The sequence below is a fragment of the Lithobates pipiens genome, unplaced genomic scaffold (assembly GCF_037356315.1).
Source record: "Lithobates pipiens isolate NorthernLeopardFrog02 unplaced genomic scaffold, aLitPip1_a1.2 Scaffold_19, whole genome shotgun sequence".
Classification (NCBI taxonomy): Eukaryota; Metazoa; Chordata; class Amphibia; order Anura; family Ranidae; genus Lithobates; species Lithobates pipiens.
Window position 1 is genome coordinate 302,250,929 of NW_027507764.1, and position 23,212 is coordinate 302,274,140.

At 41.5% G+C, this 23,212-nt stretch overlaps 1 protein-coding gene across 1 annotated transcript in view; it reads left to right on the forward strand.

Moving 5' to 3' along the window:
* ANKH (ANKH inorganic pyrophosphate transport regulator) overlaps positions 1–22,824 on the forward strand; it is a 182,574-nt gene extending 159,750 nt beyond the window's left edge. Inside the window, exons 9-12 of the mRNA XM_077492026.1 lie at positions 220–349; positions 10,443–10,566; positions 15,923–16,022; positions 21,212–22,824. Coding sequence (XP_077348152.1) covers positions 220–349; positions 10,443–10,566; positions 15,923–16,022; positions 21,212–21,325 — 468 coding nt within the window. The 3' untranslated portion in view covers positions 21,326–22,824. The remainder of the gene's footprint in view (positions 1–219; positions 350–10,442; positions 10,567–15,922; positions 16,023–21,211) is intronic.
* The last annotated feature ends 388 nt before the right edge of the window (positions 22,825–23,212 follow it).

Genomic DNA, 23,212 nt, shown 5'->3' on the forward strand with positions numbered 1-23,212 from the left:
TTTATTTTTTAGGTAAACTTAGGCTTTATTTACGTTTATGGCAGACAGTTAAAACAGTATTTTCCCTAAAAAGCTACATTGGTTTTTTTTAGTAGTTTGTGAAACTATAAGCTGGCTATGTCTACTGTTGAAATGTCAGTGTTTAAGTTGGAACATATGCCCTTCTTTTTGTAAGTCATGAAAAATGCTTTTCCTCACATGTTCTAACTGTCTCCACAGCTGTGCTTTGTGATGTTCTGGACTCCAAATGTATCAGAGAAGATCCTAGTTGACATCATTGGAGTCGATTTTGCTTTTGCAGAGCTGTGTGTTATCCCTTTGAGGTTATTTTCTTTCTTCCCTGTACCAGGTAAATATTACAACCGCTTGTTGTCACCACAAAACTCAGCTTTGTTGTCAATCTATCTATGCATATTGTAACTGCTAAAGGCCACATTTAAGGGCAAGGTGCCTACAGCCATGGGCACAAGTTTTGAAAATGACATAATATTTTACATTTACACAAAGTCGGCTGTCTTCGTTTTTATGATGACAATTTGCATATACTCCAGAATGCTACGAAGAGTGATCAGATAAATTGCAATTACCGTATATACTCGAGTATAAGCCGAGATTTTCAGCCTCTTTTTTGAGGCTGAAAGTGCCCCCCTCGGCTTATACTCGAGTCATCGCTGTCTGCCCGCTCGATCAGCGTGTCGAGCAGACAGACAGCGGCCATTCTATGATTCAAAAGCCGCGCCTCCGGCTCCGCCTTCGCCTGTGATAGGCGGAACACTGAATTTCCCAGCAGCCTGTGTTCCGCCTATCACGGGCGTCGTCTCATCCTCGTACTACGGACGAGGATGATACGACGTCCGTGATAGGCGGAACACAGCCTGCTGGGAAATTCAGTGTTCCGCCTATCACAGGCGAAGGAGGAGGCGCGGCTTTTGAATTTTACAATGGCCGCCGACGAAGAGGGCACGGGACGGAGGCAAGGCACGGCACGGGACAGGACGGGACGGGACGGGACGAAGGCAAGGCACGACACGGGACGGAGGCTCGGGACAAAGGCTCGGGACACAGGTAGGCTGGACACACACACACACACACACACACACACACACACACACACACACACACACACACACACGGATGGAGACACACACACACGGATGGATGGATGGATGGAGACACACACACACACACACACACACACAGGGATGGATGGATACACACACACACAGGGATGGATGGATGGATGGATGGATGGAGACACACACACACAGGGATGGATGGATGGATGGATGGAGACACACACACACAGGGATGGATGGATGGATGGATGGAGACACACACACACAGGGATGGATGGATGGATGGACACACACACACACAGGGATGGATGGACGGACACACAGGGATGGACGGACACACAGGGATGGACGGACACACAGGGATGGACGGACACACACACAGGGATGGACAGGCATGTCTCACCCTCGGCTTATACACGAGTCAATAAGTTTGCCAGTTTTTTTGGGGGTAAATTGGGGGCCTCGGCTTATATTCGGGTCGGCCTATACTCGAGTATATACGGTAATTGAAAAGTCCTTCCTTGCCATGGAAATGAACTTAACTCCCGTAAAAAAAAAACATTTCCTCTGCATTTGTGAAGAAGGCTTCAGAGTACCCAAGAATGTCCAGCAAGCGTCCTACAGTTAATTCAGCTACGGGATAGGGACACGACCAGTGCAGAGCTTGCTCAGGAATGGCAGCAGGCAGGTGTGAGTGCATCTGCATTCACAGTGAGGCAAAAACTTTTGCAGGATGGCCTGGTGTCATCCGGAACAGATATTCTGCAGATATTCTGCAAAAGGTACAGGGATTGGACAGCTAAGGAGTGGAGTAAAGTCATTTTCTCTGATGTATCCCCTTTCCGATTGAGGCATCTGGAAAAACCCTTGCCCAGAGAAGACAAGGTGAGCGTTGCCATCAGTCCTGTGTCATGCCAGCAGTAACGCATCCTGAGAGCATTCATGTGTGGGGTTGCTTTAAAGCCAAGGGAGTGGGCTCACTCACAATTTTATCTAAGAACACAGCCATGAATAAAGAATGGTACAAAAACATCCCCCTAAATCAACTTTTACCAACCATCCAAGAACAGTTTGGCGATGAACAATGCCTTTCCCAGCATGATGGAGCACCTTGATATAAGGCAGAAATGATAACTACCCTGTTTCCCCTAAAATAAGACCTAGTGTGATTGTCGGTGATAGCTGCAATAAAAGCCCTACCCCCCAAATAAGCCCTAGTTAAAGTCCTTGTAGGTCTTCTTTTCAGGGTAGGGCTTATTTTTGAGGAAACAGGGTAGGGCTTATTTGGGTGGTAGAGCTTATATTGCAGCCAACACCGACAATCAGGCTAGGTCTTATTTTAGGGGAAACGGGGTAAGTGGCTCGGGAAACATAACATCAAAATTGTTAGGTCCATGACCAGGAAACTCCCCAGACCCTAATCCCATTGAGAACTTGTGATCAGTCCTCAAGAGACGGGTGAACAAAAAAACTCCAAGCATTGAATATGCAAGAATGGGCTGCCACCAGTCAAAATGTGGCCCAGAAGTTGATTGACAGCATGCCAGGGCGAATTGCAAAGGTCTTGAAAAAGAAGGGTCAACACTGCAAATATTGACTTTGCATAAACTTTATATAATTGTCAATAAACGCTTTTGACACTTATGAAATGCTTGTAATTGTACTTCAGTCAATAGTAACATCTGACAAATAGATCTAAAAAAATTGAAGCAGCAGACTGTGAAAATGAATATATGTGTCATTCTCAAAACTTTTGGCAGCGGTTGAAGTATCCCACCACCCGCAGGTCCCCGATCACTTTGCGACCTGTTTGGAAAACAGTGGAGCTGCTACTGTTGTGTCCTACTTGGTTGGTATCTTGTTCAGAAAGGGCTTACACCCACCATGACATTCACACATGCACAGTATGAAAAATTATGAACATTTATATATTTTGTGTCATTCTCAAAGCTTTTGGCTATTTCTGTAAAATATTAACAATGCATGTAGTACTTAAAGCAGAACTAAACCCAACAAATGAGCTGCTTCCCAATACAGGCATACCCCACTTTTAAGTACACAATGGGGTTTATTTACTAAAGCTGGAAAGTGCAAAATCAGGCTCATTTCTGCATAGAAACCAATGAGCTTCCAGATTTTTTTTACTAAAGCTTAATTGAACAAGCCGGGGTTAGAAGGTTTCTATGCAGAAGTGGACCTGATTTTGCACTTTCCAGCTTTAGTAAATAAACCCCATTGTGTACTTAAATGTGGTTTATGCCTATAACTGTTAGTTACTAGAGTGCACATGTAAGCTCTCACCCAAACTGTAAAGCCATCAAATGGCTGGTGTCATAGCTAATTGTAACTGCAGATTAAACAGAGGCTAAGATGGCAGCTTTCTTGGCTGTAAAGGATGGGAGAGCTTAGTTCCACCTTAAACCAGTTTGGTGACCTTTTTTGAGAAGCTTGCATGGATTTAAAGTGATTGTAAAGGCTCGCTTTAAAAAAAAAATAAAAATAAACATGTTATACTTACCTCCTCTGTGCAGTTGGTTTTGCACAGAGCAGCCCAGATCCTCCTCTTCTCGGGTCCCTCTTTGCTACTTCTAGCCCCTCCCTCCTTTGAGTGCCCCTCAGCTAGCAGCTTGCTACAGAGGGCACCCAAGCTGAGTCAGAGCTCCCTGTATCCATTCAGACACGGAGCCCTGACATGGCACCGCCCCCTTTCTCCCCTGACTGGCTGACAGACTTTGATTGACAGCCACGGGAGCCAATAGCGCCTCTGCTCTGTCTCAGCCAATCAGGAGGAGTGTATTAGATTGCTGAGGGGATCATGGACATTGCTGGAGAGATAAGGAGGTCAGGTAGGTAATTGGGGGGGGGGGGGGGGTGCAATGGAGGCTGCTACATAGAATACATCAAGATAAAAAACCTTCTGCTTTTACAACTCCTTTAAAGCGGAGCTCCACCCTAAAGTGGACCTTCCGCTCATCGGAACCCTCCCCCCCTCCGGCGCCACAATTGGCACCTTTCAGGGGGGAGGGGGGTGCAGATACCTGTACAGTACAGGTATCTGCACCCACTTCCGGGATAGCTCTCTGCGGAAAGGGGCGTAAATTACGCCCCTTTCCGCAAGTGCCCGCCCCTTTCCGCAAGTGCCCCGCTGCCTGCTGGGAAACACACAGATCCCAGAGGCAGCGAGGACCGTCCTTATTGCGCAGCGCAACTCGCGCATGCGCAGTAGGGAACCGGGAAATGAAGCCGAAAGGCTCCATTTCCTGATTCCCATACCCAAGATGGCGGCGGCAGGACCCGAGAAACGATCTAGAGATCGGCTTCGGGTGCCGACATCGCGGGCGCGCTGGACAGGTAAGTGTCACTATTTTAAAAGTCAGCAGCTGCAGTATTTGTAGCTGCTGGCTTTTTAAAAAAAAAAAAAAACGCGGAGTGCCGGCGGACTCCCGCTTTAAGCCCTTGGCTTCCTGATCTGGTTAGAACAGGCAGTTAGGGACAAGATCCAAGATTTCACAGTTACCAACTTGAAAAAAGATCAAATACTATTTTGGGCTACTGCAATGTTTACCTGTAGTTAGTTAGATATGCTAGGTTGCTGTTGCTGAGTTGTTTTAGGCACATGCTCAGGGGCTTTGATCGTATCCTTATTTCACTACTTACTGATTCACTGACCTGAATTAAGGTCAGTGAATTCATTTCACACATCATTTCACATATCATTTCACATATCCTGGGATCTGCACAATCAAAAACAAGTTAGCACACTTGCTTTTAACATAATAAAGAGATTTGTAGAAAAAACATTTTAAAGGAGAAGTACAGGCAAAGCTTGTTTGGCTGTACTTCTACTGTTGATCACAGGAGTGCAGTGGAGGGGGCGCCAGAGCAGGCAGCGGTGACTGACAGTTACCAGCTCTCTGCACACAGAGCTCTGGGAACCGAGCGATCAGCGTTGTTTGATCAATCGGTTCTCAGTCTAAAGCCTCCTACACACGATCGGATTTTCGGCAGGTAATTGTGTGATGACAGACTGTTGGTCTAAAATCCGACCGTTAGTACGCTCTATCAGACAATTGTTATCCAACTTTCCGCCAACAAATGTTGGATGACAGGCTAGTAAATTTTCGGGGGATAGCGGTCTGTTGCCAGATTTTCCTATCGTCTGTACACAAGTCCGTCACACAAAATTTGAACGTACAAACACACATGCTCAGAATCAATGCTCACCAAACACTGTACACAAGTCTGTCACACAAAAGTTGAAAGTACAAACACGCATGCTCAGAATCAGTGCTCACCAAACACAACTTTTTTTTTTTTTTTTTTAACAAGAAAGTTGGTCTTTATTGGAAAATAAACGATACACAAGCTGAGAAAACACAAACACTGTACATTACAGGAATTATAATGGAGGAATTGTAAACTTGTATACTACTACCAAACACAACTTTAGCAGAAGGTGCCCAAAGGGTGGCGCTCAAGAGCTGAAATTCCTTGTAGTACATCATAACGTTCGTGTTTGTTGGCCGACAATTGTGTACCGTTTGTATGCAAGACAAGTTTCTGGCACACGCCCTTCAGACAAAAGTCTGACGCTTTGTTGGCCAACAATCTGATCGTGTGTACCAGGCTTTAGAGCCGGCGAGTAACCGATGCTGCATCCACCTATGTAAGTATAATTCTTAAAAAAGCAATTCCCATACGTCTCTTTTAAGGAGTTCTGTTATTCATTCATCGCAACCACTCAGACTTCCGCTGTTCAACTGTTGAGATAAAATATGAGCCACACAAAGAATTTTCACTAGGTAGGCTGACTTATAGACTTGCATGTGAGAAGGAGCAGTGAAGTAGAAATATTTTGTACAAGGCAAAGCTAAAAGCAGAGTTGGTTTATGTTACAAGGATATATGATTACCACCATTTACATGCTACATTACAAACTATACATAGAAACACGGTTTTGTACAAAATGTATCACTTTTGATGATGTTACTTACATCAAGCTGACCGTATTCAGATTATTGTAAAATAACATTTAAAAGACTATACATTGGTTTTAAACCAGTGTAAAAAAAAAAAAAAAAAGTATTAGAATTTGCATTATACACATTAAGACACCAGAGGACAGAAGCATGTACAGTGGTGTGAAAAAGTGTTTGCCCTCTTCCTCATTTCCTGTTCCTTTGCATGTTTGTCACACTTAAGTGTTTCGGAACATCAAACCAATTTAAACAATAGTCAAGGACAACACAAGTAAACACAAAATGCAATTTGTAAATGAAGGTGTTTATTATTAAAGGTGAAAAAAAATCCAAACCATCATGGCCCTGTGTGAAAAAGTGATTGCCCCCTAAACCTAATAACTGGTTGGGCCACCCTTAGCAGCAACAACTGCAACCAAGCGTTTGCGATAACGTGCAATGAGGCTTTTATAGCGTCCTGGAGGAATTTTGGCCCACTCATCTTTGCAGAATTGTCCTAATTCAGTTACATTAGAGGGTTTTCGAGCATGAACGGCCTTTTTAAGGTCATACCACAACATCTCAATAAGATTCAGGTCAGGACTTTGGCTAGGCCACTCCAAAGTCTTCATTTTGTTTTTCTTCAGCCATTCGGTGATGGACTTGCTGGTGTGTTTAGGATCATTGTCCTGCTGCAGAACCCAAGTTCGTTTCAGCTTGAGTACACGAACAGATGGTCGGACATTCTCCTTCAGGATCTCTTGGTAGACAGCAGAATTCATAGTTCCTTTTATCACAGCAAGTCTTCCAGGTCCTGAAGCAGCAAAACAGCCCCAGGCCATCACACTACCACCACCATATTTTACTGTTGGTATAATGTTCTTTTTATGAAATGCAGTGTTCCTTCTACGCCAGATATACTTGGACACACACCTTCCAAAGAGTTCCACTTTTGTCTCATCGGTCCACAGAATGTTGTCCCAAAAGTCTTGGGGATCATCAAGATGTGTTGTGGAGAAATTGAGACGAGCTTTGATGTTCTTTTTGCTCAGCAGTGGTTTTCTCCTTGGAACTCTGCCATGCAGGCCATTTTTGCCCAGTCTTTTCCTGATGGTGGAGGCATGAACGCTGACCTTAACTGAGGCAAGTGAGGCCTGCAGTTCCTTGGACGTTGTTGTGGGGTCTTTTGTGACCTCTTGGATGAGTCGTCGCTGCGCTCTTGGGGTAATTTTGGGTGGCCGGCCACTCCTGGGAAGGTTCACCACTGTTCCATGTCTTCGCCATTTGTGGATAACGGCTCTCACTGTGGTTCGCTGGATTCCCAAAGCTTTGGAAATGGCTTTATAACCCTTTCCAGACTGATAGATCTCAATTACTTTCTTTCTCAATTGTTCCTGAATTTCTTTGGGTCTCGGCATGATGTGTAGCTTTTAAGGATCTTCTGGTGGACCTTACTGTGTCAAGCAGCTCCTATTTAAGTGATGCCTTGATTGTGAACAGGTGTGGCAATAATCAGGCCTGGGTGTGGCTAGAGAAATTGAACTCAGATGTGGACAACCACAGTTATAGTATGTTTTAACAAGGGGGGCAATCACTTTTTCACACATGGCCATGATGGTTTGAATTTTTTTCACCTTTAATAATAAACACCTTCATTTACAAATTGCATTTTGTGTTTACTTGTGTTGTCCTTGACTATTGTTTAAATTGGTTTGATGTTCTGAAACACTTAAGTGTGACAAACATGCAAAGGAACAGGAAATGAGGAAGGGGGCAAACACTTTTTCACACCACTGTACTTATGGGTGGCAGAGTTTGGCATTTTATATTTTTTAGTTATTTGAGGCTGACATTATACATTATATATTTGAAATGACCGTCTGTGTCTACCGATTCCAAATATTTCACTGTTCTGCAGCCTAAATTGTATCTAAACCAAAAATGTCATATTGCAAATTACCAGCCGTTAGATGTGGAGGCTGCATGAGCTTTCCTTTTTCATGCACTTTTTCACCAGATGATCCTGCCAATAACACACTTCCTGTTATAGGGTTACAACATTCACTTACTGTATTGTATCTATAGAGGGGCAGCATTGTCACCTGTATTATGACTTCCAAAAAACCCCCACTCATCTCCATAACATATGTGGGGATGTTTTCTGTAGTCCTCAAAGAGAAATGGGAGGACTAATAATACTGCTGAATGATAAGAATGCAGCACAGGTAGAGTGTACAGGAAGTTATTATCACTACATTTCTATTAGCATTAACAGTTATTTTTTGCACTTATTGAACAGATATAACAAAATAACAATATACTTGTTGGTACATTTAGACCAAAAGGGAGCAAAGCAGAGTTTTTTTGCATACACTGTAAATGTAACTTTTTTCACCTCCCAAATGTATATATTACCTTCGTAATAACGTAGTATATGTAGTAATAACTACATAACTATAAATATGTAATACCTATATTTAAAGAGTGTCTCATGGTATTTTTCTTTTTTTTATTTCCTTTTAGTTTTGGATAGATTGGGAAAGCAGTAGACCCTCTATTTGTAGAGGCGAAGGGAAATTTTCCAATGGATACATTTATTCCTAGGACAACTAAAGTGGAATTCCCCCTTTGGGAAATTTCCTCTAACTTCCTGTTTCGTTTTCACATGAAGTGTTCAATGGTAAAAAATTACCCTACATGAGTTTTAGCTATTCCCTACTCTATCCAGAACATACACTTTTTTTTGTCTATACATACTACAGTATACGTAGGACTCAAACATCTATGATTAGTCATTAATTACAGAGTTAGAGCTATTGACAGTTATAAAGGCACAGGTTTAGTTTGTTGCTGGATTAGTGTATGACTGCCAGTGTCTATTTATGATGTTATGATTGTATGAAGTTTTAACTTTATTAGGCAAATACTTACAAGTTGTGCCTGGCTGGTTCCTAAGTTAAATTTCCCATGTGGGACACATTTTGGCAGGTATTATGGTGATACCACCTGAGTGTGAGGCATTATATACTGTAAGGACACTTATTTGGTGGGTACATAAAGTACATCTGCTGTATCCACATACTGTTTTCATCCACCACTGATGTGCGTAGTCACTGAACACTAAGGCTTAGATACCTTCCAGAGAGGCGCTGGGCCTTTGGTTTTGAATTTACTGTGTATTCTGCTAATTTAAACAATAGTTCCATCATATAAACGTTTGATCTCTTTGGATGCTCGGGCCCACAATTTGGGGGAAGCCCCTACAGGTGCCAATACATGAAAATAAAAATATGTGAGCTGATTAACTTTTTGGATTCAATATGCTGATGGTAAATTATTTTGGGATGCACAGGGGTTATATCCGTCTTAGGGGTATTTATTTTTAATTCGAGCCATAGCCTTTTTTTTTGGGGGGGGGGGGGAGCCTGGTTAATTTTAAGGTAGCTTTATATTTCTGTTTCAATATATTTATTGAATTTTTAGAGTAAACATAACAAGCTCACGGTTTGCCCACACAGGAGAACTAAACAGTCACTTAAGAAGAAGAAGTACAAATAGGTATTATATTAAATCATCAATCAAAAGACTGGCCAAAACTAAGGAGGACCAGTAGGAAAGTCAAAGCAAACATTGCTATTATTGCCAAGCTGTCCTCTAAGGGGTGACAATCCCCAATGGCAAATATCAGCTGGTAAAAGAAAGGAAGAACAAAGAATAAGAAAGGAGAGAGGAGCAAGAGGGGAAGAAGGTATCACAGACTCGGGACCGGCACGGCCAACACCTATAAACAACCATAACTGGTCAGGAGTAAGGATGGGAAGCAGTAGCTTATCCAGGGTTCTCAGACTTTGAGAAACTTTGGGTGTGAATCCTTAAAGTGGAGCTCCACCCAAAGGGGGAAGTTCTGCTTGTTCGCACCCTCTCCTCCTCCACTGCCACATTTGGCACTTTTTTGGGAGGAGGGAGGAGCGGGTACCTGGTTTTGGCAGTTAAGATCACTGCACAGCGATCTACGACATATCCGGGCCTCTCTAAGTTCCCCCCACTGCCTTCTGGCACCTGTGTGTGTCCCAGAAGACCGCAAGACCATTCAGAAAGTGCAGCACAACTCACGCATTCGCAGTAGGAAACTACCTGTGAAGTCTAAATAAAACAACTGAAAATAAAATTGTATCTTAGTTACAAGCAGTTCTTGGTTTTATATCTATATGTCCATATCTATATATCTATATCTATATATATTAGAGACTCTAAGCATTGAAGTTGAGTGAGTCCATTAAGAATGTCTCTTTTTGGTGATTTTCCTTTTTTGTCTGTATATACACTTTATTTTTATGAACTAGCCAATCTAAAAATCTTTAATTGTATGCTGTTAACAAACAATTTTTCTCTTTTTTACTTTATACAGTTACTGTGCGGGCCCACTTAACTGGCTGGCTAATGACACTGAAGAAGACATTTGTCCTGGCACCCAGCTCTATTTTAAGAATTATCGTTCTAATCTCTAGTCTTATTATCTTGCCTTACATGGGGTAGGTTTTCTTTTTAACACAACAGGATGGAAAAAGTTGTCCTTTTGTACTAGGTTTCAAATAACACCTAATTACTGGATACAGTCATACAATTTGTATTATGAGATGCCTGTATAATTCAGTAACCTTTCTCTAGTTACGCAGCATACTATAAAGTTAATATTTAGCCTCTAAGGATTGAGGCCTGATGACGTATTCCATATTTTTTTGACTTACAGATCAATTATCAGGATTACAACTCTTTCCCAGCATCTGAAGATGTTGTCTTTTTCACAACATATTGTTGCATGTGTGCTTTGAATTGATATACATACATTTTAGGCCCCTGTCATTTCTTCAGGCGGACCCAATCGGACCATCCATTGCCCTCTATGGAGCGACGGGTGTAAACATCAGAATCTGTTCCCCATCCACTTGGCGGATCTCTGTCTTCCCTTAGTACAAGCACGTCCCACAGTTTAGTAAAGCACAGGCTATGAACACATTTATCCCTCTGATGTTAACCCCATCCTAGTCAGTGTCATTAGTACAGTGACAGTACATATTTTATGTACTGATCGCTGTATTGATGTCACTGGTCCCTAAAAAGTGTCACTGATGCCGCGTACACACAACCGGACTATCCGGCAGACTAGGTCCGACAGTCTTCCCGATGGACTTTCGGCGGAGTTCCGACGGACCTTCCGAAAATGGACGGACTTGCCCACACACAAACAGACTAAGTCCGTTCGAAAGTCCATTCATTTTGAACGTGATGACATAAGACGGGACTAAAAAAGGAAGTTCAATAGCCAGTAGCCAATAGCTTCCCTTGCGTCACATTTGGTTAGTCGGACCAGCATACAGACGAATGGTTTTCCCGATAAGAATTGAGTCCGCCGGACAGATTTTAAACATGTTCTATTTCTAGGTCCATCAGATTTTTTTTGATCATCAGTGCCCTGATTACAATATTGAAAAACAGTGTCACAAATTGGTGCCTACCATTACCCACCAATGCCAGCTATCAGTGCCCCCCAGAGGCAGCCATCAGTGGCCACCACTGCCCACATGTGCCACCAATCATTGCACATTAGCGATGCCAGTCAGTGCTGGCAATCAGTGCCACCTATCAGTGCTATCCATCAATGCCCATCACTGCTGTCAATCAATGCCCATCAGTGTCACCCATCAGAGCCACCCATCAATGCCAATCAGTACCGCCTATCAGTGCCCACCAGTGCTGTCTATCAGTGCCCATTAGGGCCTCCTAACAGTACCCATCAATGCCGTTTAACAGTCCATATCAGTGCCCATAAGTGAGGCATATTAGTGACTCCTTATCAGTGCCACCTAATCAGTGCCCGTAAGTGCTGCCTCATCAATGCCCATAAGTGCCACCTCATCAATGCCCACCAGTTCAGCCTATCAGTGCCCATGAGTGCCGCCTCATCAGCTCACATCAGTGAAGGCGAAAAATTACTTAGTTACAAAATTTACTGACAGAAAAAAAGTGAAAAACATAATTTTTTCTAAATGTTTGGGCTTTTTTTTTTGTAAAAAATAAAAAACCCAGCAGTGATTAAAAACCACCAAAAAAAAGCTCTATTTGTGTGAAGAAGATTATAAAAAAAATTGAATGACAATTGCGCGGTCATACTACACTGTACCCAAACAAAGTGTGACAGTACTGAAAGCGCAAAGATGGCTTGGGCAGGAAGGGGGTGCAAGTGGTTAAAGAATAAGTTCACTTTTAGTAACATATTACATGTTACAGCCATATCCAGTGTGTGACATGTAACATTTACTAATGCAAAAGCCTCACACCCCCAATTCCCCACTGTGACAGCTGGCAGGGGAACCTCTCCCAGCACCAGCTGTCACAACCTAAAAACAGCACTGCTGTAAGAGGCTCCACCCACACAGCTGCGTCATTTATTCACAGTGTTCTGTGAATGAATGAACTACAAGTCCCATCTTCCACTGTGGCAGACCAATTGTAGTTCTCAATTAACTGTGGGGGCGCTGGTGGGTACTTTCTGCTCTTTAGTAACTGTTTGCCCATGTGGGAAGTACGGGTAGACAGCTTTACTGAGTGTCTGCAGGAGCCTGACATTGCACCCACGATCTACTGGCTATGCATTATCCTTATACCAGTCATTATCTATAGTAAAAAACACTAGTAAATAAAGAGGAAAAGTATTGAGCACAAGCAAATATTGACAAATGTTTAAATGCATAGCATGTGGAAATAGGTGTATTAATAACACATACCTGTGATAATTTAGTACAGGGGTCTCCAAACTACATCCCATGAGCCACATCCAGCCTGCTACAAGATTTCATCTGGCCACCAAGCAGGGTCAGTGGTGTATTCTCAATGTGCACCGATTGAGGATTCAGGTCAGCAGAGGATGCTTCACTGGTGTCCCGAGTCCTGCCCTGCTGCCTTAGCCACTCTGTAAACCTTATAATGGAAAGGGGGACTCTGAGGGGAGACTCTGAAGTAAGGGCTGACTCTGATGGGGATTCTGATATAAGCTGAGGCTCTGATGGGGATTCTGATGTAAGGGGGGCCTAGATCGGGACCCTGATGTAATCGGGAACTCTGATGCCGGGCCCTGATATAAGAGGGGACTCTGATGGGGACCCTGATGTAATCGGGAACTCTGATGGGGGGGTCCTGATATAAGAGGGGATCCGATGTAAATAGGGACCCTGGTGGAGATTCTAATGTGGGGAGGGGCGCTCTGATGGGCCCCGTGATGTAAGGATGGGGGGGGGACCCTCGTGTAAGGAGGAAATCTGATGGAGGCCTTGATGTAAGGGTGGGACTCTGATGGGGATCCTAAGGTAAATAGAAACTCCAATGTAAGGGGGGAGGGGGCTCTATCACGCGGAATGCAGAAGGATCAAAGAAGTTTGGAGACCTCTGCTTTAGTACATAAACTCTTCTACTGCTCTTTTTATTTATTTATTTTTTACATTGTATTTGCTTGAAAACAAAAAAAACGATGACAAAAAGTAGACAATAGATGAGGGTTAATGACTCTGTGAATTTCCATAGTGCATTTAGTTTAAAATGAACTCTTTCAATATAAACTTTGTGGTCACCAAACAATGACTATTGTTCAAGAAACACTGAAGCTTGTTTTATAGAGAACACAGTGAATAGAACACTTGCTTATTTGATCTGAAATGTTTGGTAGAACATGAAACCTTGTGTAATGTGGATTTTTACGTTGTGTTTGATGAGTGACTTCCTCCTAGCTAATGGATTTTTAAAATTAGAAGAGTAGTAAAAACTGAAATGTGTTAAGACGGCCCATAAATGATTTGATTTTCACCACGGTGAAAGGAAAGAAAATCACTTGATTCCCAGCAGCTAAAGCTGGCGGCAGTAATTGCATTTAGAAAAATCCAACAGGCTGGTTGTACCCAAGTTGATAAATGAATCAACTTGGGTACAATCAGCCTGCCCATACATGGCTCTATTCTCATCCGTTCCCTGCTGAACTGGCCAAATTTAAATCCATGTATGGCTTTAGTTTTTGCAGTTCAGCCATCCATGTGTGTGATCGTGTATGTGTGATCATGTATATGTGGTCAATATGTTTAACTATGTGTACACAGCATGTAAGAGTTTCTACGTAAGGACTCATTTACACCATCTGCCATGTTATACCATGGCCACTGGCATATGCTATGAAGGGAGCAATGCAGACACACTTTAATAATGCATTGCACTGTTTATTAAAAATGTTTCCATCTTTATTAAAATGTCCCAAAATGACATTTCAATCATCTGTATGCTCATTACAATGTGGTGTAATGTGTTGCAACACGCTGTACTAAAAAAAGGACTCAAGGTAAATTGCCTTGACTAGCATTAGGCAAAACTACCCAGTGCAGCTCAATGCACAAGGTGTGAATTGGTCCTAAGTGTAGGTTTATGTATATCAAGGCGTTTGTAAGTGTGTTTGCATGCACAGATTAGTATTTGTCATTGTATGTATAGTTTTGACTATCTATATCCAGTTCCCGACCGGCGCACGATGATGTACGTCAGCAGAATGGCACGGGCAGGCAAACTGGCACACAGGTACGTCCAGTTGAAATTGCCGCCCTGCCATCGCGTGCGCACCGCCGGTGGCGCACGCACATGCCGGTCGGGACCCCCGTGACTGTGGTCGCGGGTGCTGCGGACTCGATCGCCGCGGGGATACTCGTGATCATCTCACGGGGAGGCTGAACAGGGAGATCTCGATGTAAACAGTAACTCCCTGTTCTGCCTAGCAACAAGTGACACTGATCTCTGCTCCCTGTGATTGGAGCAGAGATCAGTGTTCACTAACACTCAGCCCAGCCCCCCCACAGTTAGTAACACGCCCCTAGGACACACTTAACCCCTACACTGCCATCCCCTGGTTAACCACTTCACTGCCAGTGTCATTTACACAGGAATCGGTGCATTTGTATAGCACTGATTGCTGTATAAATGGCAATGGTCCCAAAAAGGTCCGATGTGTCCGCCATAATGTCGCAGTCACAATAAAAATCGCTGATCGCCGCCATTACTAGTAAAAAAAAAAAATATTAATAAAAATGCCATAAAACTATCCCCTATTTTGTAAACTCTATAAATTTTGCGCAAACCAATCAATAATCGCTTATTGCTATTTTGTTTTTACCAAAAATATGTGGAAGAATACGTATCAGCCTAAACTGAGCGAATTTATTTATTTTTTATATTTTTGGGGGATAATTATTATAGGAAAAAGTAAAAAATAATGCATTTTTTTTTCAAAATTGTCGCTCTTTTTTTGTTTATAGCGCAAAAAATAAAAACCGCAGGGGTGATCAAATACCACCAAAAGAAAGCTCTATTTGTGGGAAAAAAACGCTGTCAATTTTGTTTGGGAGCCACGTCGCACGACCGCGCAATTGTCAGTTAAAGCGACGCAGTGCAGAATCGCAAAAAGTGGACTGGTCTTAAGCCAGAAAAATGGTCCAGTCTGAAAGTGGATATGCATGCTTCTGTGATTGCGGGGGGTTCAGTGTAACGTTTACAGATTTCTTGTATAGGTGAATTTACACTTTAAGTAAATATTATTTTACAAAAAGGCTGAGGTCATTTTTTTTTTAATTAAAATAACATTTGCATAAACTGTAATGCCAGATATACAGAAACATAACCATTTTTGTGTGTATTTTACTAGATAGTTAAGACTTGAAAGTATGATCTATTCTCCTTCTTACAATACGGTAGATGTTGTTATTGTTCATTGTTTAATGGTATTTGTCTAATGGTTAGTTGCACACAGTGCAGGTACAGCCGTGTGTGTTTATGTGATTTGTGTTTATTTCTTGTACACAGGGTTCATGGAGCCACATTAGGTGTAGGATCCCTCCTCGCTGGCTTTGTAGGAGAGTCCACCATGGTTGCTATTGCATCTCTTTACGTATATCGAAAACAGGTAAAAAAAAAACATTATTGTGGATCATCTCAGGGCGTGTTTCTTAGGCGTACATCGCGATACTGTTAATTAACATTAAAGTGAACCTGACCTGCCCTAATTTATTTCTAAGGTAACAAAGATTGCTAAAGTGCATTCATCCTGGGGTACCTTAAAATACCCATATTATTAATTTAGACAATACTCTGCTCTCTTATCCTGGTCTAACAGGAGACACTGACAGCATCAGGAACTATAGGCTCCAGCTGCTGTCAGTCAATTCCTGTGAGAAGGGAGTGGGGAACATGGCCCGAGCTGCACTGTGTTTCTCTATAGATGCACACAGCCCAGTTCAGGTACTGCTCAAAATGTATGTACATTGGGTGTCTCCATGTTAATTGGCATGCACTGGTTGCTGCCTAAGAGCTGTTTCACACTGGCAGCCAGGGGGCAGTAAAACAGGTGGCTGGGCTATGATTTTATCTCACCTTAGCCACCCACTAGAATTGTAACATCACAGCCTGATGAAGCTGTACACATGCCACGGTTGCGATGCTTTGCACTGTGGGTGTGGCAATATTAACTTGGGCTGCAGAGTTTGACTTAGGCTCTATATTATTATTATTCAGGATTTATATAGCGCCAACAGTTTGCGCAGCGCTTTACAATATATATATATATATATATATATAGAAAAATTTTCAGAAATTACATACATTGAAAAAATGCATAAGGATCATCTACTGATGCAACTAAGCAAGCTATCAGAGGAGCACTGCTTTCAGACCTTCATTCATATATTGGTGCTATAGTTACTTATCTCACAATTTCCTATCAGTCTCTGTGCTGCTTTTTTTTTCACAGTGTAATTACTTATCTGATAGGCTACTCTGTAATTTAGGAAACAGGAGCTTTTTAATTTGAGTCTATGATAATAGATGTCTTTTGTTGAGATAAAACTATTGTCAAAGAATCCAAAAACATGCTCAACTTATACTGGTAACTGAAATGCTTTATTTTCGGATGTAACTTATCACCCTGTGTTTTAAAATGATGCATGTGCAGGCACTTCCCATCATTTTATTTGATTGATTTATTATATATTGATAAATAAAATTTACAAAATCACTTAACACCCTTCCTATCTCTTAATTATCATTTGCCCCCCTTTAGCTTTAACTAAAAAGTGTTAATTTTACATTTGGCATTGGGCACACATTCTTTTTATATTATATTTATTTTACTCTTCTTAACTCCTAACCTCTTTTCAAATTTCGCTTTTACTAAAAGTCCCTAAGCCTAAACCCTATCATATATCATTGGCAAGAATAGGCCTAGTGACACAAAATCTATCCTCTAAGATCAATCACCTCAGCCTGATATATTGGATCTCAACATTTTGTATTAACGTGACACTGGCTGTATGGCTGTAAATGTTAGGTTTTGTTGAACAGATAAAATATATAAAATTATAACTTTTGTGATAACAGAAAATCATACTATGGTAATAAATGTGACATGTATATATCTTGTTAATTTAAGATTATTGAAAACAAATGTTTAAAAAAAATCCTTTAATACACCTAGGGGTTGATCTACTAAAGGCAAATACCGTAGACTGTGCATTCATTTTTCCCAGAGTTTTGTGAATGCGGTGAAGCTCTGCTGATTTCCAGCGTCCAATCACATGCTTTTTATTATTTATTTTTTTACTTTATTTTTTTTGATATTTCCCTTGCATCTGATAGGGTTTCCTTTGCAAAAGTGAAACTTCACCACACTCACTAAGCTCTGGGGAAAATTAGTGCATGGTCTATTTTGCTTTAGTAAATCAATCCCTAGGTGTGTTAAAGGATGTTTTTTATTTATTTTTTTAATAATCTTAAATTACCAAGATATATAAGCAATTGAGAAACATTTATTGCAATTGTTTGATTTTCTGTTATCACATATATTATTATCATTTTATATTTTTTATCTGTATACTGTTCAACAAAACATAACATTTACAGTCTGTTTGCCTTTAATAAATCATCCTCATGATCTCTCCTGAGTTTCATGTGGGCTGACCAAGATTGTGCACAAGTGGCAGTTGCAATAAGGTTTGCATGATTCCAGCAGCCCAGTTGTCTCTTATCCTTGAGGCTGCATGATGTATATTTATAAACTGTGTTTGAGACTTTTACCAGACATTCACTGGTAGTTGTAATGCATACAAGTGGTCATACGACCTCAAACCTTCTGGCTCATCTCCATTTCTCTGTGGCTGGTTGACGTGTACTTATGGCCAACTGACATGGAGGTGGGAGAAGGCGAGGTGGTATAGTGGCTGGTCCGTGGTTGACACTGTGAGAACTTCCTAATGCATGACAACACTTGTGTTGGAGGAAGCTCTGACTTCACATCACAATCTAAATCTGACGGACAAAGGCATATTGGAGGGCCAATAACAATGGGGAAATTTTAATGCCAGGCAGAAAGCATCGTCAGCCCTCCACCGGAAATATAGTAGACAAGAGGAAATTTACAGGATCAACAGGTAAAAAGAACAAAATCGAAGTGTAGCTGAGCTGCCCAAAGCCAGGCCGCCCATCATGTCCCCATCCCTCTCTCACTCCTGCGCCCTATGGGACGGTCTTCGCAAAGAGCCTTCCCTAGTCTCCACTTTAAGACCCCTTGCTCACATGTTCCGTAATCATGACTTCCCCCCTGGTCTGAACATTGAGGCCTTCAGATGGTGGTTGGACAAGGGACTATACCGGATAGGTCACTTTTTCAATTCAAGGGGTCCGATTTCCCTGGCTTATTGTATTAAACACTTAGAGCTACCAGACTCAGAGAGGTTCCGCTTTCAACAAATATCTCACTTCTTGAACTCGCTTTGGAAAAACAAACCCCTTCCTCCTCCCTTTACTGAATATGAAGCCTGGTGTGGTAGGATCGGGGAGCCGAGGGGTGGTATTTCAGTAATCTATTCGGCTCTCACTTCCCCAACGGGCAAATCCCCCTATATGACGGCATGGGAATCTGATCTCCAGACCTCTGGCAGTCTTGAAACCTGGCAGCTGGCCCTAGCCAGATCCTTTCGTGGGATTCAAAACACCTCACTAATGGAGGCTAGCATCAAATTGATAACCAGGTGGTACCTCACTCCAGCCAGGCTAGCCAAAATATACCCCACGGCTAACCCCTTATGTTTTAGGGGGTGCCAACTTCGTGGCTCCATGATCCACATCTGGTGGGAATGCCCTAGGCTTCGATCGTTCTGGACTAAAATCTTTAACTTGATTTACATAGTCACAGGCTGCCGGGTTCCAAGAACTCCAGAGGTTGCGTTACTCAATGCCCCTGTTCCTTTGCTGTCTGGTAACACTCAGAAACTAACTTATTTTATCCTATTAGGAGCCAAAATTGCGATTGCCTCCGCATGGAAGCAACCCAGACCCTCCTTCCTCGCAGTTAAGAGGAAGATATCTTGGATAATGTCCCAAGAAAAACTGTCAGGTATTCTGTCAGATACCACACCTAAATTCCGAAAGGTGTGGGACCCTTGGGCCCGTTACATGGGAATTTCGCTGCTGCCTGGGGTACCCCCAGGCTCTACTCTAGTGACCAGACCTCACCCCTAAAGCGCCCCCTCTTACATTGAATGCGAAACATTCTCCCACTATACCCTTCCACCCTTTTAGGACATAGCTTACATCCCCTTACCCCTCTGTCCTCCTCTTCTCCTCCTCTCTTCTTTCCTCTGTCCTTCTAGACGTTCTAAGTTTTTGGTTTGCTCAACAGAGCTATAATTGACAGGTTCACCGTACAGTCCAATTTAATGTTGCGGTGCCCACTGGGGACGGCCCATCAACTTCTTTATCCCTCTGAGAGGGGGGGGCCCGGGAGGATACTCCCCCATCCTGACACAGCAAGTTCCCTATTAGGGGTGTCGGGGTGGGGGCTCCTGGTTGCTACCCCTTACGGTTCTATTGGGTGGGCTCTCCCTGGGGGGGTCACCCTTTGTTTATCTCTCATTTTGTTTAGCCCCTCGCTGAGGAGGGACATGCTGACTGTACCCTTTTGATATTGTCTGTCTTTCACTAATGTCTCCTGTTTTCATTACTTACATTGTGTCAGCGGGCCCTCCCTGCTGCAGATTGTTTTTATTCTGGTGTATGTTTGTAAGTGCCTTTATCGTAAAATAAAATCTTTTGAAAGAAGTGTAGCTGAGCTATATGGGTTATATGTTTATTACATAATATGTACTATGCACAGACTTATTTTAGATGTTTACCGGAGATGTATGCTTCACATAGCCCAGTCAGTCTATAGAGAACTGATTTAGTGCTTATATCAGTTTGAATAATTGCCCAGCATGATCTCCGTACCCTGTTATAATATGAATGTTCCTCCACTGAAAGGAAGACATGAAGCAGGATCTGTGTCAGGCTGGCCTGTTTTATCTTTAAAGCCGCAAAGTATAACAAAGCTAAAAAATGTTCAGGCAGCTGAAATCTTCTGCATCTTACAATTATCTGAATCACCGGATAAGAGATGACTTTATATTGTGTGCCCTTATAACCAGTTGTTATATTGTATGACATTGTACCATTTACATTTGTTTAGCATAAGGGTATCTTAACCTAAAAGCAAAAAAATAATCTAAATCAACTAACCAGTTCGTAGATGTGGTACCTGCATTATTAAGCAGAGAACATACCTGTTGATTTTGCAGTTTCCTTTTCACTTCCTGTGAGCTGAAAAGATAGCACAATGCTATTTACTGTAAGTTTCTTTTATAAATTACTAATCCCATCAACTGCCATGTAATAGAGATAAACAAAGAAGTGTTTGATGTCTAGCCTGGATGATAACATTGGCTGCCCTCAAGGATACAGTGGAGGACTGAGTGTAGCCAAGAAGGGCCAAAACGTTTTATTCACAGTATAATTAGGCATAAATAAATGGAAGAAAGCCTGAAAAAAATGCAGGTACCACATCTAATAACTAGTAAGCTTCAATACACACTTTATTTTGGTTTTTGATAGTCTTCAATATTTGCAGTACATGCATACATTTGTTACAAACCTGTATTTTAGACATGACGATGAGTAAGTAAAACGATAATCTGCATTACTTTGTTTATATGGTTCTGTAGGCTGATAAGATAGCTTCTCTAGTCAAATAAAAGACCACTTTTTTTTTTCCATTTTTCATCCTAGAAAAAGAACAGCGATACAGAGACTGCAGTGGAAGGGGAAGATTCGGCAATGACTGATATGCCACAGTGTGAGGAATTAACAGACATTGTTGAGATGAGGGAAGATGAAGAGTGAACAGGATATTGGGACATTTTGTGCAACAGAAGACAAAGCCCCTCCCTGTTAATGGTCTTTAGTCAAACTATATTTTATTTGTATGAACACTTGGATTCAGAAGGCTCCAGCTTTAGCATACTAAGTATGCTTTTTAGAGAGGGCCTGACAGAGGCTCCATGCTTTACAGAAGTCACACCTTTATCTTCACAATCCATGGATATTTTTTTTATCAACTTACATACAGAAAGACTTTGGATGCTTACTACATGAAAACTGTTGGATTAGTTCCATTTGTCAACCAAAGCATCATCGTCTGCCTCTGCTGTTAACAATGTTAACAAAGCTGCCGTCCTTCCCGCCTCATATTTCTTTACGTTATAAACCAGAAATTCATTTCTGTGTTTCTCACTTGTTCACTCATGATATGGTTACATATTTTGAAGTAGTCGAAAAGGGATTTACATTGGGCTACAGTGTAAACGTACCACAGTGTTTTATTACATAGAGCTTTTATACCATATGGACATAAGCAAAAAGCTGCCTGTTTTTTCTTTGAATTTCAATGCATCAGCTCCATTCTTATATAAAGGAATGGCTACATGTACATTTTACTGTGCTTCTATGTGGTCATACTTGCCCCTGATCATTCCCAGTATCTGTGGTCTCCTACAACCTGTTACATATTAGCCAATCAATAAGATACTAAAGCCTGACTGCAGCATTTTCTAATTGGATGTATGGCTGCTAGCATGCAGCAGCTACAATTTCAGGCCAATATCAAAGAGTGACTTAACATGGGAAATCTTGTAGCACACAGTAGCACAATCAAAAAAAAAAAAAGATAAATGTAGCCGTGACCCAAGTGTGTTTTTTTATTTAACCATAACAATTTTTACTTGACTAGCATTACCAATTAGATTAATAGACGGTTTATCTAAAATTGCGTAGGTCTAGCCTACATTAAAATTCACAAAAATTTCACAACCAGCATAATATCCTTTTTTTACAACCAGAAAACAGATTTATTTTTCATAGATTTTTGCTCTGTCAATATTCAGCTTTTTCCATAAACATATTTTATTTAAAAATAAAAAAATTGGAAATGTATGTTTTAAAAAAAAAAAAAGTTTGGACTAATAAGCTTCACAGGTGTGCTTTAACAGCAACACATTTCATTTTTTTCAAAAGCAATCTCCATAATTTAAGAGTTTTATGAGTGCTGAAACAACATAAAGCATCACATGACATGCAAGAAACGTGGTCTAGCCGTACCAGTGGGCTACATAAGACTCAAATCATTTCTCTAAAGTCTACAACAAAGTTTCTAAATCCTTCTTGAAATTGCACAAAAAAAGCTGCAAAAACACTACTAGTACTTATGCACAAACACATATGACTGTCACTGCCCTAAAGATACAAAAGAGCTGAATTGGCAATACACCCAAAAACTGTCTATTTTGTTGCATAGGTTTTTCCAGATATTTGAAATAAAGGATTATATCTACTTTGTTTTCCAAGTCCAGTCACAGTTCTTTTTTTAACACACTAGATCATACTATTTATTTAGTGCCATAAGTTATTTTTGGGGTCAGTAATGCTGTCCTGCATGTTTGTCTGCTATGTCTTTACATACACATTTTCTTAGCCTTTATTGGAGAAGGCTGCAGAGCCGCATGTTACGTGCTGTAACACCGATGACCAATCAGAAAAATCTATCAATGCTCTACCATGTCAATACATGAATAAGTAAGTTTGATTGGTTATGGGTTTCCACACATGCTCTTTGCATAGCCTTCTTGCATAAGCCTGGATTCAGCACTTTAGGAGAGAAGAAATAATATTAAAATGACAAGTTAAGTTGTATATATTTCTGAAGACACTGCAATACATTTTTTACTATGAATC